The 14,420-nt window shown below is 46.9% G+C and overlaps 1 protein-coding gene, 1 long non-coding RNA gene and 5 other non-coding genes across 8 annotated transcripts; 3 read left to right on the top strand and 4 right to left on the bottom strand.

The window, feature by feature from the left end:
- Positions 1 to 496: 496 nt before the first annotated feature.
- Positions 497 to 3,949, bottom strand: LOC121589046. The gene is made up of 3 exons (XR_006004257.1): positions 3,450 to 3,949; positions 3,206 to 3,376; positions 497 to 1,265 (listed from the first exon to the last, which is right to left on the bottom strand). It is a non-coding gene; the product is annotated as an uncharacterized LOC121589046 (long non-coding RNA).
- On the bottom strand, positions 2,808 to 2,879 carry Trnae-cuc. The gene has a single exon. It is a non-coding gene; the product is annotated as a tRNA-Glu (tRNA).
- Positions 3,949 to 8,359, top strand: LOC121589045 (neprilysin-4). Of its 2 annotated transcripts, none has more exons than XM_041907612.1 (2): positions 3,949 to 4,156; positions 4,246 to 8,359. In XM_041907612.1, the coding sequence occupies exon 2, from the start codon at positions 4,475 to 4,477 to the stop codon at positions 7,484 to 7,486; it is 3,012 nt and encodes a 1,003-aa protein (XP_041763546.1). In that variant the 5' UTR covers positions 3,949 to 4,156; positions 4,246 to 4,474; the 3' UTR covers positions 7,487 to 8,359. The 2 variants fall into 2 exon arrangements, with proteins under 2 accessions (XP_041763546.1, XP_041763547.1); XM_041907613.1 differs by having other exon boundaries at positions 4,249 to 8,359.
- A 3,338-nt stretch (positions 8,360 to 11,697) lies between these two features.
- Trnam-cau lies at positions 11,698 to 11,769 on the bottom strand. Its single transcript has one exon. It is a non-coding gene; the product is annotated as a tRNA-Met (tRNA).
- A 557-nt stretch (positions 11,770 to 12,326) lies between these two features.
- Trnag-gcc lies at positions 12,327 to 12,397 on the top strand. Its single transcript has one exon. It is a non-coding gene; the product is annotated as a tRNA-Gly (tRNA).
- A 654-nt stretch (positions 12,398 to 13,051) lies between these two features.
- Positions 13,052 to 13,124, bottom strand: Trnak-cuu. The gene has a single exon. It is a non-coding gene; the product is annotated as a tRNA-Lys (tRNA).
- A 942-nt stretch (positions 13,125 to 14,066) lies between these two features.
- On the top strand, positions 14,067 to 14,140 carry Trnai-aau. The gene has a single exon. It is a non-coding gene; the product is annotated as a tRNA-Ile (tRNA).
- Positions 14,141 to 14,420: the final 280 nt, after the last annotated feature.

Genomic DNA, 14,420 nt, shown 5'->3' on the forward strand with positions numbered 1-14,420 from the left:
GTTTGTTTTCCATTCGGGTGCGCAAATGAATAAAGTTTAAAAAGGTAAGTAATTCATGCATGGAGAGCTTAGTTTTCGGAGCATTTTGCACATTTCAAGGTAGCAGGCTAGACCGTGTCTCAATCGATAAACTATAGGAATGTATTGCTTTCCTTGAGGATTGTTTAAATGGTCTACCTAAACTGGACTGTTTGGTAGTACGTTCATAATGGATCATGTACTCATAATTGTCGTGCAGCAGTAAATACAAATGTTCAACAGTATCCTTATTCTTGTGTCTTCTGTTCGAGAAACTTTAGGAGCAAATCATTATCGTAGTTTAAAAAACACAAACAAAACTTGCAGGCAAGCAAAGCACGATTTTAATGTTAATCCTTCTTTATACGGGCCGGGATCCAACAGTCCACACACGAAGAAACTTAATCCTCCACCGCAACGCTCAAAGGATACACACACACCCCCTCTCCACAACGTAATCTTTCCTTCCCTTCCTGCATCAATACATTTGCTTTCAAGCTTGTGGAAAATACACAAAATAATGCTTTATTATTTATTCCACCTATCGCTTACCAACCGCGCATCGCTTTCCAAGCCCCTACAGAGCGTACAGTGCTTTGAAATCGAATAATAAATAATCAACCAAACCTGTCACCACAACTGTGCTCTCTCGGTTTACCAGCCACACCGGACATCCCACCCGACACATCGTTCGAAATGCTAGTTTGGTTGATTCTTCATCATTGCAATCCGTTCTTTCCTTACTGGCTGCGCGCGATCGTCTCCGGAGTGCACTGTGTGTTGTGTTCATCTTCTCGATACCTGTGTGTGTTGTGCACTTTTTATCGCGTTCGTTTGTCTATGTTTTTCATGGTTTGTCCTGGTGCTTGAAGAATATCTTTACGCGATCCCTTTTGCATTATCATATTTATTTATTCATTCTAGCTATGTTTTCACACCGGCAACATTTGCGCTATCCGTGTGCTTATCGATTGGTTTTTTTTTTCTGTCCCTCCTTTATCGCCTTTTTGCGTCCATCAACCGGCCGGTGCCGTTGGCCGAACAGTTGATGTGCGGTTTTTGTCGTTCGCAGCTCCTTGATGTATGATAACCCTGTTTGTCGGAGGAGGATCATGGGACTGGAGTGCGTGTGTGAGGTTGGTAAACGAGCAAAATGCTATTTGCATGCCGGTCACACAATCCTGACGACATCTTACTATGGGGACAATCCAGCGTTAAAATGATGATATAAGTAAAGCGGAAGAAAACTAACAAAGGGGGTATAAAAAGAATTCGATTAGACACAAACAAGTTTAAAGTAACACAACAATTAAGTAAAGTATTGAGTTAAAAAATATATGATTTTTGATAACATTTTTTAAATGTATAAAACATAGAAGAATTCTAGAAACAACGAAAACTTGAAATTAATCCCAAAACATGTATAAAAAGACACATACTCTTATAAATGTTGTCAGTTTCGCTATGTTTATATTGTTCTACCTTTCCGCGAGTAGAACCACCTAACCTGCTGGGTGGTGATCCTCGCCCAGAAGGCAGACGAGTCGTGTGCTGTGCCGCCGGGAGCGTCACGGGACGATCAAGCAAACGTCTTCGCTTCATTTGCGGAAGATAATACACAACCATTCAAGCTGATTTCGCTCTGAATTGGGTAATTGTGATTGCTGCGACCGGGTATGGCAGCACGAGAAGTTACGATGATCAACGATGGCGGTCGTGTTCAATGGATGTAAACGAAAAGGATGGATGTGTAAGCGGACATGTTCTTAAATCATGTGATCGTTTGATGTTTCGTGAATGAGGATACAAACAATGGTGGTTTTAGTAGAATTCATCTATTACTTAGAGCTGATAAAGCAGTTGTACTAACTCCAATCTCCCGACTGCAGTGCATTGGACAATCCCATGCCGTTTCGTTTTTTTCCGCGTACCGCCAAAGTGATGATATAAAACCGAAATGGTTGCACATAAAATTTTACGACATAAAAGGAAGCAAACGAATCGCAGGACGGCACTAGGCTCAAAAAGGAATCCTAGACGACGACAACACACCCCCCGAAGGACAGTGATTGTATATTTCTTCCACTTTGCTCGTAAAAACTGTACCCCAACGCGATGGTATTATAGGGTTTGAGGCGCGTACGGTTGCGCATTTATTTAGTGCCGCACACCACCGATTGACGTGCGCGTGCCACTTCGATTGGCGACAATTTATTACGCTCATTGAGGAATCTGTTTCACCCGCCAGAATGGGGCGCGCAAGCAAAAGCATAAGCAATTCGCATCGCGCCCGAGGGGGAGGGGGAGTATTGTAGGTGCACAAAACGCAACGTGCAAATAATGCACAAACAACCAAAAAGCATCTTTTAAGTGCGTTAAGAATTTACTATTACTATTAATAGCCCATAGCAAAACTATTGTCTCCGTTTTGCGTAATCACCTCCATATGGTGCGGCTGGGATATGTAGTTCGTGTGGGAGTGCTGCATTGCGAAAAGGCGTGTGGAGGAGGAGGGTAGTGTGGTTGTGTCTATTGCAACTATAATGGTGTCCATGCACGCTGCATGCATGTAAATTGTTTGCAGCTGCTCGCGCTGCTGGATTTTAGTTTGTGCAATGGAACGATACGTCGAATGCGAAGGCAATCCCAGGGGAAGTACATTTTGCTTATTTAGTTAGTAAATAAATCACAAATTTTTATATCAAATTTCGTGAGTATGCTAACATGACAAATGTTCTATAGAACATAGCGTCTTAGAAAAAAAAATATGAAGAAAAAAACAAAAGAGTTTCCCATACCGGGAATCGAACCCGGGCCTTCCGGGTGAGAGCCGGATATCCTAACCACTAGACAATATGGGACTGTTGACCATAAGCTGCTTAAAGCAATATATAAATACAACCTTTGCCGCATTAACACACCACACATAATGATTTATGCTTTTTCGTGATGATGAGTACTTTTCACAACTATTTCTTCTATAATAAACTCATAATAGTGCTTTATTCCTAAGTACCATACAAATATCCGAACACTAATTCCTTTGCCACATACTGGTTCACGCATGAAAAACCACTGCAGCACTTTTCTCAACGTCATTGTTTACTATTTTTAACACATAATTAGCAACTTTTGTTAATCAACCTAATTGTAGGACTGGTTAAAATTTACTTATGTTTAGCCCTACCATGTTTCGCCAACACATCAAAACTGCTGCTCCTTTGGTGTATCAGCAAAATTGTGTGCCTTCGGCGCCTCTGTCCACGCGTCTTCTTTGACGTTTTCCTCCTCCAACCTCTTGCCTCTCACAGCATAACGCTACTGTCTTCACCCCGAGAGGGCGTCATTTGGCGAATAGCTACTTTGAAATTGATTTAAATTAGTCTCAATCAAACAGCAACGCGAAGCGCAAAACGGACGACGTCTCTCACCACAGTTTGAGGCGATCGTTGGAACGCACTTTTGAGGATGGTAGCAGGCCCCCCGCGTAACTGTGTATGAGTGCTTTTTCGGACCGGGGAAGATTTTGAATCCGTTTTGGAATCAAAAGAGCCAGTGTGTGTCAGTGAGGAAACAGTATTTACGTATTGCTGCTGCCGCCACGAATCACTGCCCTATGCCACGGTTTTAACGGATACGGTGGTATGGCTTCCTGCGCTCTACACACTAACAGCTCGCCTAAGAAAAGTGGCTGTGTAACGCGCCATCTGACGCGATTCTCAATCGATCATAAAAAAATCATATCATCACACGCGCCACTACGACACAACAGTGTACGCGTGTGTCAGAGGCATGGCGCGTTAACAGCGTTCACCCTCGTCACAGATTCCCTCCTCTCTAACAACCACCGTATCACGCTGAGTGCCAAGCTGTCAGAAGGGGGGTGTTTGTTATTGTTGAATTGTTGATATTATTACGCCCTCCAGTTGTGGGTCCTATTCCGCGGACCGCACCAATACACTGCACGCAGCATCACACTTCGAGATCGCGCTCCATCCAGTCATCTCCCGGCGCGGCAGAGAGGATCATCACGGGCACTCACCGTCATCTATTCCCGCGGCGCGTTCGGATGCTGCTGGAGAACCCTCTATCGCATACGCATACGTACCGCCGTCCCGTATCGCACCAGGCAAAACAGGTACCCGGGGCCGTTAATCGGCGTCAATTGCAGCGAGATAGCGACTGAGTGCTGACACATTCCTCTTCTCTACACGCTTTTGCTTGCAGCAGGAGTACAGACAGTTCCCCCGGATGTGTGTGTTTTAAGCGGAAGTTTGCAGCCTTAGAAACACTGTGCTCTAAGTAGTTCGGTGTAAAAGATAAGTAGTTACGACGTTCGCCAGCGACGATAAGCGATTTAACGATCTCCAGAATCACTAGAGAAAGAAACACGGTGTCGTGTGAAGTGGCGCACTGTTCAGCGGATGACCAATGTGCAAACGAGTGCAGTGCAGTAATGAGGTGTAGTGCTAGCAGCGGCTGCCTCCGAGGTGCGATGGAACTGGGTGCCGATAAACCGGCCAACAAACACGATAAGGGTTCGTTGTCAGTGACGGCGGCGTCTTCGCCGGCCCCAACCTGCGGCGAGGACGGTGGTGGCGGCGGCGGCGGCGGTTGCACACTCGGCATCGATGAGCGCACAGGCCGGCTGCAATGGTGCCCGGGGTATAGGTTCGTGAAGTTCCTGTTCGTGATACCGGCAGCGATGCTTCCGATCGGTTTGCTGTTTCTGCTGTTGTCTCGGTTTCAGGTGGTTGGCTCGGTTAGTCTTGCCGGCGACGGCCACCAGTTAACCGAGCCGTCAACGACGACGGATGATCTCGAAGGGTGCGGTGAGTACGGGTACTACTACACCGAGGAGCATCTGACCACGAACAACAACCATCTTACCGAGGAGATCGACTGGGCGGAACAGACGGCGGACGATGTCGAACGCCGCTGTGAACCGATTCCGGAGAAGGGACCGAGCGAGAGTCTCGACACGGACGATCGTGGCCTATTGCGGGGCATCGTGCGCACCTCGTTCATACCGTCCGAGCGACGTGTCCTGCCAGCAGATTGTTTAGGTGAACAGGCACAGCCTAGCACAGCAACGGAGAAGGCTGTGGAGCGGTCCGAGCAGCTGCCCCGTGTGAGAAGATCCGTCGGGTGGATGAACGACGACCGCAGCAGCCCAGAGAGTGTGCGGGCCGCGCAGGTCGCCATAATGAAGCAGTACATGGATCCGGACGCGGACCCGTGCGACGATTTCTACCAGTACGCCTGCGGGAACTGGGATCGGGTGAACCCGATACCGAAGGACAAGGCCGCACTGGACACGTTCGAGCTGCTGCGCGAAAGCCTCGATCTGGTTCTGAAACAACTCCTGCTCGAGGGTGAACCGGCGGGTCTGCACGATGTAGAGAATGCGCTCTCAACCGTGCGCTCCCAACCGGACGGGACGAAAAAGAGCACAAGCACGACAACGACCGCTGCATCAGCGGGATGGCCAACAACGACGGGTGGACCCGCACAACAACAGCTCCATCGTGTACGAAAGCGTGGCCGGGCGGAGAATCGGAACCGATCCGGGCGTGCCGTCCAGAACAAGCTTATCATCCGCTCGGCCCAGGTAAAGCGCGTCCGCCGCAAGCGCGAACTGCTTATCAACGATGATGCCGAAATGAAAGCACGCCATCTGTTCGTGTCCTGCATGAACTACGAGCTGATCGAGCAGCGTGGCCTGGAGCCATTGCGCACGCTGCTCCACAGCCTGGGCGGATGGCCCGTACTCGAACCGGACACCTGGAAAGAGTCCAGCTTCGACTGGCTCAACCTGACGGCGGCTCTCCGGCGCTACAACAACGACGTCCTGATCGTCGAGTGGGTCGGACCGGACATTAAAAACTCCGATGAGAACATTGTGCAGTTCGATCAGACCTCACTCGGGCTGCCAACGCGCGACTACTACCTTCAACCCGGCAATCGCAAATATCTCGAGGCGTACCGCCAGTTTATGCTGGAGGTGATCGGGCTGCTGGAGGTGCCGGCCGACACCGCCCGCCAGGCGACGGATGAGATGATCGAGTTCGAGACGCAGCTGGCAAACATTACCAGCACGCCGGAAGAGCGCAACAATGTGTCGACGCTCTACCGCAAGCTGATGCTGGACCAGCTGCAGGAAGAAGTACCGCAGATCAACTGGACGCGCTACCTCACAATCGTAACCGAGCGGCCAGTGAACGGGTCCAGCTTTGTGGTGATGTTCGCCATGAACTACATGCGCGATCTAGTCGAGCTGATCGATCAAACGGAGCCGCGCATCGTGGCCAACTATCTGCTGTGGCGATTCGTGCGCCACCGCATCAACAATCTGGACGATCGCTTTCTCGGCGCCAAGCAGCGCTTCTCGAACGCACTCTTCGGGCGGGAGCGCAATCCACCGCGCTGGAAGAACTGCGTCACGCAGGTGAATGCCAACATGGGCATGGCGGTGGGGGCCATGTTCGTGCGGCGCTACTTCGACGAGAACAGCAAGCGCGACACGCTTACAATGACGCATGAGCTGCAGGACGCGTTCCGAGAGATTCTCGGCCGCACCAGCTGGATCGATATGGCGACGCGCCAGCTGGCCGAGCAGAAGGTGAACGCGATGTCGCTGCGCATCGGCTACCCGGACTTCATACTCGATCCGGAGCAGCTGAGCGCCCGGTACGCCACGCTAGAGATACACCCACACCGATATTTTGAGAACACGCTGAACGTGCTCAGCCACATCCGGCGCACGGACCAGGAGAAGCTCGGCCAGCCGGTCAACAAGACGGCCTGGCACACCGCTCCGGCCGTCGTGAACGCGTACTACAGCCGCAACAAGAATCAGATCATGTTTCCGGCCGGGATACTGCAGCCTCCGTTCTACCATCGTCATCTGCCGAAGGCGATCAACTACGGCGGTATCGGGGTCGTGATTGGGCACGAGCTAACGCACGGGTTCGACGACAAGGGCCGGCTGTTCGATCGGGACGGCAATCTGTACCGGTGGTGGAGTGATCGCGCGATCGAAGAGTTCCACGAGCGGGCGGCCTGCCTGGTGGAGCAGTACGGCAGGTACAGGATCGCCGAGGTCGATGTGCAGCTCGACGGGGAAAACACGCAGGGCGAAAACATCGCCGACAATGGGGGCATCAAGCAGGCGTTCCTGGCGTACAGCAAATGGCTCGCGGCTCAGACGGATCGGCGCGTACTCGAGGCAGAAACACTGCCCGGGTTGAACGTGACGCGGACGCAGCTCTTCTTTCTCAACTTTGCCCAGATCTGGTGCGGCGCGATGCGGCCGGAAGCGACGCGCAACAAGCTGAAAACGGCCGTCCACAGCCCGGGCCGGTTCCGGGTGATCGGGACGCTCTCGAACTCAGAGGACTTTGCGCGCGAATATCACTGCCCGGTCGGTAGCACCATGAACCCACCCGGCAAGTGCAGCGTGTGGTAGAGGGCAGGGTTAGGGCGACTGAGATGCGTACGTTTGTAAATAAGAGAGAGAGAGCCGTGTTTAAGGAGTTGTGTTGCTGTAACGCTCGCTGACATTTGCATAGTACCCGGATCATCTGACCTGACCGGATCAGATGGCAATGGGAATAAAAACGTGTGGCGTACGACACTATAATGCGTGTTACGTTTTGATCGATCGTGCTTGATCTGTGCTATGTGCATGCCATAGCCCATCGTCATTGATCGCAGTGGGGCTAGCGAGTTGTGTCGTTGAATAAATAAAACCTTAGCTAGTAGTCGCTTACTAGCGAGAAACGACATATCTCCGCTACTTGCACGCTGCTTGTCACCATCCTAACCTCCCGCTGCAAGACACTAGTTAATTGAAATCAATTCCAAAACCCGTCCGAGAATCCGCGCTCCGGTGATTCCCGGACCGGGCTTGACATGCCCTCTTCTTCTCCTTGCTTCTCCAGTATGGGACTGTTATCCAATTTATCTGCCGTAGATCAATTTCGCCGAGGTCGAATCGTTTTTCCACACAGTAGCTTACGGAGTGCTGCTGAAGTGAGCACGCCACACAAACGAATTGAGAGCAATATTTCACATTAGTGATGGTTAAGCAATTAGTTTAGGTATACCTTTCTGCCTAAAGTGTGGGGATAAGCTGGAGTTGGAGATATCTTCAAAATTGTCAGCAATTTTCGGACCTCGAAGCTCATACATCTCTCGTTGGGAGTAGTTTAGTTGCGTCTCGCCGATGCAATTGTGAAACCACTACGGAATTCCCCTAGTTGTCGTAAGTACCTGAAGGATATTCAACATCAAATAATATGCCAATTTACGTCTCAGATCAGGAAATATAGAATAAAATTCGCAGAGATAGACGTTTGGTTTCAAGTATTTTAATTAATGAAGATATCACCAGCAGAAGCAATATTCTCCTTCTCCAGCAGGTGCCACTTGAGTACGTATTTCCTTCGCTCATTCAATGAATTCCAACAAGCTCCCCAAACAAGACGCTACTCGTCCACGGCTCATTGCAACGCGCACGGTGTGGACGCACGATGGAATCAATTCCACTACATTGCAACTTGTTCCACCCATAGTAGAGGTGCTCAAGCCCATCGGCTGTGGCCAGAAATAGTCTCCAAAATGCACGAATCTTCACGGAGCAAATTTTTGTTCCACCAACGACAACCAGTCCCGCGCCAACCGGATGCACACGACGGAATTAACATCCAACCAACCAGCCAACCAACCAGCCAACCAACCAAGTGTTTCCTCCCATTTGGGAGACGCGATGCTCTGGGTGTTTTACAAAATAGTTTCACTGCTACAACACACACCACACCCCAACGTTTGCAACGATACTGTGCCTGCGCAGTGTCCGGTGATGTCTACCCCCCTCATCAAAACTCCCACAAACCTCTGCTCTGGTATCAAACCGATTACGGAAGCAACGAACCGGTGACCCCAACACGGGAGGGGGGACACCCAACTCCATGCCCGTCCTAGCGCAACATATGCACAAGCCCAGTTGCATCTTTCGCCCGTTTCGCGGTTGCTCAAACTTGCCAGCGATCGAAATGTGTGTGAGGATTTCTAATTTTAGACACCGCGGTCATCTTTGGGCCAGCAGCAGTACGGTAACGGAAGTGTTATTAGCTACGTCGTCGCGCACACCTCTTGCTCATAATGTCAGTGCGGCCCCGCGGGTGGAAGTTATACGTGATGTTGTGTGCGCGGGCACCAGAATTACTACTTCCCTCCTTTCACTACAGTTGGCCTCCACTCTATCCTCTCTCGGCCAACACACGCTGTTCGGTGGTAGGTTTTTGAACACTTTCTCAACATGTGTTTTCCGCAAGTGTAAAGGGAAGTTCTACCAGACACACACGTGCGGTGATAAATGTAGACGATGAAAAGCAACAAGTCGTTCTTTTATAGGCGGTTTTTTTTGTGTACCGTTTCGTTGCGCGTGAATGGTAGACGATCATTTGTGCATAACTCAATTTGTCTCAAAACACGATCATGAGAATTGGAAACGTCGTTGAGCGAAGTGTTACAGGGTGCTTTTCTAAAGACATTTCTCCTGGCAAACATTTAGAAGGAGTTAGGTTTTTACAGACTCTCCCGGTTCAGATCTTCTTTACAGAGATCTTCCGGTTCAGATGGGACAATTTGCGCTAATTAAGCAAGCAAATTTTTGGTATGATTTGATCATCATGATCTCAGATTTAGTGCTGAGATTACGTATGCTTATGCTGAAATGCGTAACATAAGATTAAATTGTTAATAAATGGCTCAACATCAGCTTTACAGTTTCATTACAGTCAAAGAATATCAAGGAACATTACACAATGCTAAAGAACATTGATCAAGTATCTTTAATATCATTCCACAAAATTGCATGTTCCTCAAACACAATTTGCACGTACCTTCCCCACACCTGTTTATTTTCTTTTCTGCACATGTTTCCCGCAGGTGATAGATGGCAACAATGCCATTTGAAATGAGTTAGAGAAGCAACAATAACAACCCCTTAAACCGATGCATTCCACTACCGTCCATATTACTTTGCAAATCAAATCGTGCAGGGTCAATGGCACTTATTGAATAGTCGACGCAAATTGCATCTTATGCAAGATTCACGAACAAAGCTATAGGAAGCGTTTGTGGTCAGGTAAAATAAATCAGTTATTATGCGTTATTTTCCACAACCTGTTCGGCCCATCAGTAAGGAAATAAGAGATAAAAACAACGGAGCTATCAATCGTTCACCCCCGGCACAAGACAATAGGAACTGGAGACACCCAGAGCGGTAAGATAGAAGCGTATTCCCCTCCGTCCGACACCGGTGCCACTGGAGGAAGTGCGAACAGGAAACAAACACCGAAGGTACTGGAATTAGAATATTAAACAGCAGCGATTGCGCGGCATCAGATGGCACACCACGGTGGTACACAACCCTTCTTAATTCTCCACATTTTCCAGCGCGGGAGAGTCCACGGGCATGTGTGTGCTTTTCGGAAATGGATGTACGCCCGAAATGGCGGAACTAGCCTTTGCACACACACACACAATGGGACACACGATGTAACGTGCTAACCGTGTGCGGTTTTACGAGGTTGGACAACCACCGGTCAACCTGATCGTTAGGTGGGTACCACGCTTTCCTCACGGTTTCCTTTTACGGTTTGACACACACCCCTACATGGACTTCCAACCCTCCAGAGCTGCGGCGATGGTGGTAACAGGAATGCCTTTTTGGAGCCGGCAAATGATTCCCGTAAGACGGTAGCGAAAACACATTTACGGAAGCTTTACTGTCCCATCCCCTAAGCTGCGGGCGAAATGCGGGGCGAAATGGTTGCGCCAGGGAGTGGCCATGGTATTGATATACCCTTAGTGCTGGGAGAGCTTCTTTCTTGCCAGCATTTCCGCCTCCGTAATCAAGACGGCTAGTTTGGGGGGCGGCCAGGTGATAATTTATACTGTGAGCACATTCGTTCATCCCGTTAGTTTACTGCGCTCACAATAGCAATCGCTTATAATGCACAACATATTGAATAAAACAAAGATATTTTGAGGGGCAAAGAGCGCAATGAAAATCGTGAATAATTTTAATCAGATCAAGCCACACTCTGATTATGATTACGAAATTATCACTAGAGTAGCGAAAAAGATAAAGAAGGAATGGAAGGAATGATAAAAACAGTATTCTTTTCGGTCGTTCTCACGATTATTTACGATTGTTTCGGACCGGATTTTGCACAGGATAGTAGTACATCATCATAAATCTTCATCAAGCGGAAATACAGTCCTTGGGACACGGTCTGATTGGCGTAGCTTTGGAATGAGCTTAGATGAACGTTTCTGGGCAAGAGGGAGAGCACCGTTTACTACTTAATGTGGTTTAATGTGATTGCAAACAATTTAATGCGCGTTGTCATAGCCACAGTGATGCAAATCTGCTATGCTCTACGAAAGATTGATGAATCTTTCAGAGGATGTGGAATAAAATGAGATAATGGATAATTTGTACACACGCTCTGCTTACCCAAGACCATGGACACTGCAACATCATGTATCATTTGTTATCATCATCATTCGTGTGCAAAATAACCAAATATACCATCATGAAAAAACAAACGACAAGTTGGGACGGAACAGTGTGTGCGTCCGATGAGGAAAAAAAGAATTTCCCGATAGCAGAACGTAGTTTCGATCTACGGACCTCTGGGTTATGGGCCCAGCACGCTTCCACTGCGCCACTCTGCTCTTCGTGCTAGAAGCCAAGTCAATGCTCAACATAAATCCTTACTACTCATCATACAACCAGAAAATAATATTCCAATCCACATTTGCACCTGTCTTAATGAAACAATACTTCCAACAGACCTTAATTTTATACATAAACAATTTCAAATGGTATATCAATCTGTTGTCTTCAAACTTCAATTCAAAAGCTGACGTTAAGTATATTTTGCTATTCAATAGAAATAAATGAATTTTACAAATATCTCGAGGAACTGCACGGATAAAATAAACTTCGTATTTCCCCACTAAATATTTGTGTGCATGGTTCCGCTCTACCTTTGCGCACGCTGCTCGCCTGTTCTGCAGAGGCTCTGCAAACAACAATGCATCAGACACATTTGTTGTTTGTTTTGCTTTTGTATTTGTTTCGTCATACTTGCTAGCAGTTCTTACCACTTTGCAGCTAACTTCATTGGTGTATAGCAAATATATGGATGAACATAAACAAACAACATTAATTTTAAAACCTTGTCGGATCTCCATGAGCGACTAATTTGCTTCTATCACATTTCTAACAAGCATCGGTGGTTCAGTGGTAGAATGCTCGCCTGCCACGCGGGCGGCCCGGGTTCGATTCCCGGCCGATGCAAGACTCTACTTTTTTGGCTGTTTTGGTGTGAATTTACAGTAGATTGTAAATACAGGCGTCCCTCAAGTTACGACCCCATCGAGTTACGACGATTCGCAGATACGACGATTTGATTTTGACGGTTTAAAATTGTCATTGAGATTCCCCAACTATCCGATCTTGAATATCTACATTGTGTAAACGCCTTTTGGAGTAAAATTAATACAACATCGAAAAGTATTTTAAATAAAATACACGATTTCCTCCATTCCGATTATTCCATTTCGGTTATAACTTTTATATTCACAAATATTCAACATATGACTGTTTCGACTTACGCCTTGCTTTGGGATTTTCTTTGGTCCTAAAACCAGTCGTATCTCGGGAGACACCTGTATAGGGTTTTACAAATCAGAACCGTATGTCACCAAAACAATTTCAAAAGCTCAAGATTCAGTTAAGCTGTCAAAAGTTGTTGTTTGACCGCACCGATGCTATTGTTCACAAGCGCAATATGATTTTTGAATCGCTCAAACTGTTTTTAGAAGCTTTTCGTATCGATCATTCTTAATGTGGATAGCAGCACAAAACTACACATACACCAAGCCAGCCAATGGCCAATGGGCCTGTTTGAATGCTTAAGCACCAATGAACAACAAACAAAAAGTCATCAAGCGCCCAACGTGGGGCTCGAACCCACGACCCTGAGATTAAGAGTCTCATGCTCTACCGACTGAGCTAGCCGGGCTAGTTACTCTTCCGACCACCAATATCCATTTTATTCAAAATGCGTACCTTAATCCATGTTTCCAAATCGCTCAAGGAGTATGCGCATTACGTGCTGCGTTGAATGCAGAATTACACAGAATGCGCACCACATTTAACACATATAAGAATAACTGTATGTTGAGTGTCATCGTTTCATTAAATCTTTCACAAAAAAGATACAATCTATTACTGTTGTTGAATATTTCATCGCATAAAATAACTTGATTTACATTTATGTATAAACTTTTGCACTAAACAAACGCATTTTTCTATTATGCTGTGTATCACACACTAGCGAATCATCTTCAGCAGTCCCGTTTAATGTAGACCATGTATATTCTTTATACCGCCTTTTAGATATACACAAACACCCGTTACACAAAACATACACGATAATACTTCCCAAGCGTTGCTTATCACATAAAAGGATAAACTTATTGAATATTCATTCGTCAAAGTATAGTTATTTAACAGGGACTGCTGTTCCAATCAGTCCCACTGAAAATAACTCAAGAAGTAGCTGTACTCCTACTCCTAGCTTCAGCGTTACTGCCAAATCTTCGCTATTGTTACTACAGCTCGGTACACCAGTGTGCGTTATTTGCAGGATTTCTTGGAAGAGCATTGTCAGTTGTGTTTTCCTAATCCAACACATGAAGGCGAAACAGTTCGTTGCTGGTGTTCGACGGGAAGCGTTCGCTGGTGGTCAATAAACTCAAAAAGAAGAGTAAATAATTTAGTTTCAGGTTGTAGTTTGTGTAAGTTGTTTATTCTAATAAAAAGGTAAAACATGATTGGTATATGCAGAATCAGCGGTTAGAATAAAAACAAGGCAATGGTGTCAACAAGTAATGATCATCATGCATAATGTTGAATTCTTTAGTTGCATTTAAATAGCGTTGTAAGTGAGGGAAGGAACAACGGCTCCATAGCTCAGCTGGTTAGAGCGTCGTGCTAATAACGCGAAGGTCGTGAGTTCGATCCTCTCTGGAGCCAGTTCTTTCTTTTTTATTTCACATTTCTTTTTCCCTTCATTATTAAATATCTTCCAATACAGCGAAAAGACAGGAGTGCACATAAAGCAATTGTTTATTTATTGTAAATCGACCAACGACGAATGCAGCCAATTGCACTTTTCTAAATGGTGACCTTTCAAAGAGTTTTAGGCTTTACTTTAATTGGGTGCTCTACAGAGAGCAATGTGTTTTGCAGTTCGATGCTCCTCGTGTTGTGCAAACATAACGCGTAGTCTCGAAACAGAAAAATAAAAGTCACT

The sequence above is a fragment of the Anopheles merus genome, chromosome 2R (assembly GCF_017562075.2).
Source record: "Anopheles merus strain MAF chromosome 2R, AmerM5.1, whole genome shotgun sequence".
Classification (NCBI taxonomy): domain Eukaryota; kingdom Metazoa; phylum Arthropoda; class Insecta; order Diptera; family Culicidae; genus Anopheles; species Anopheles merus.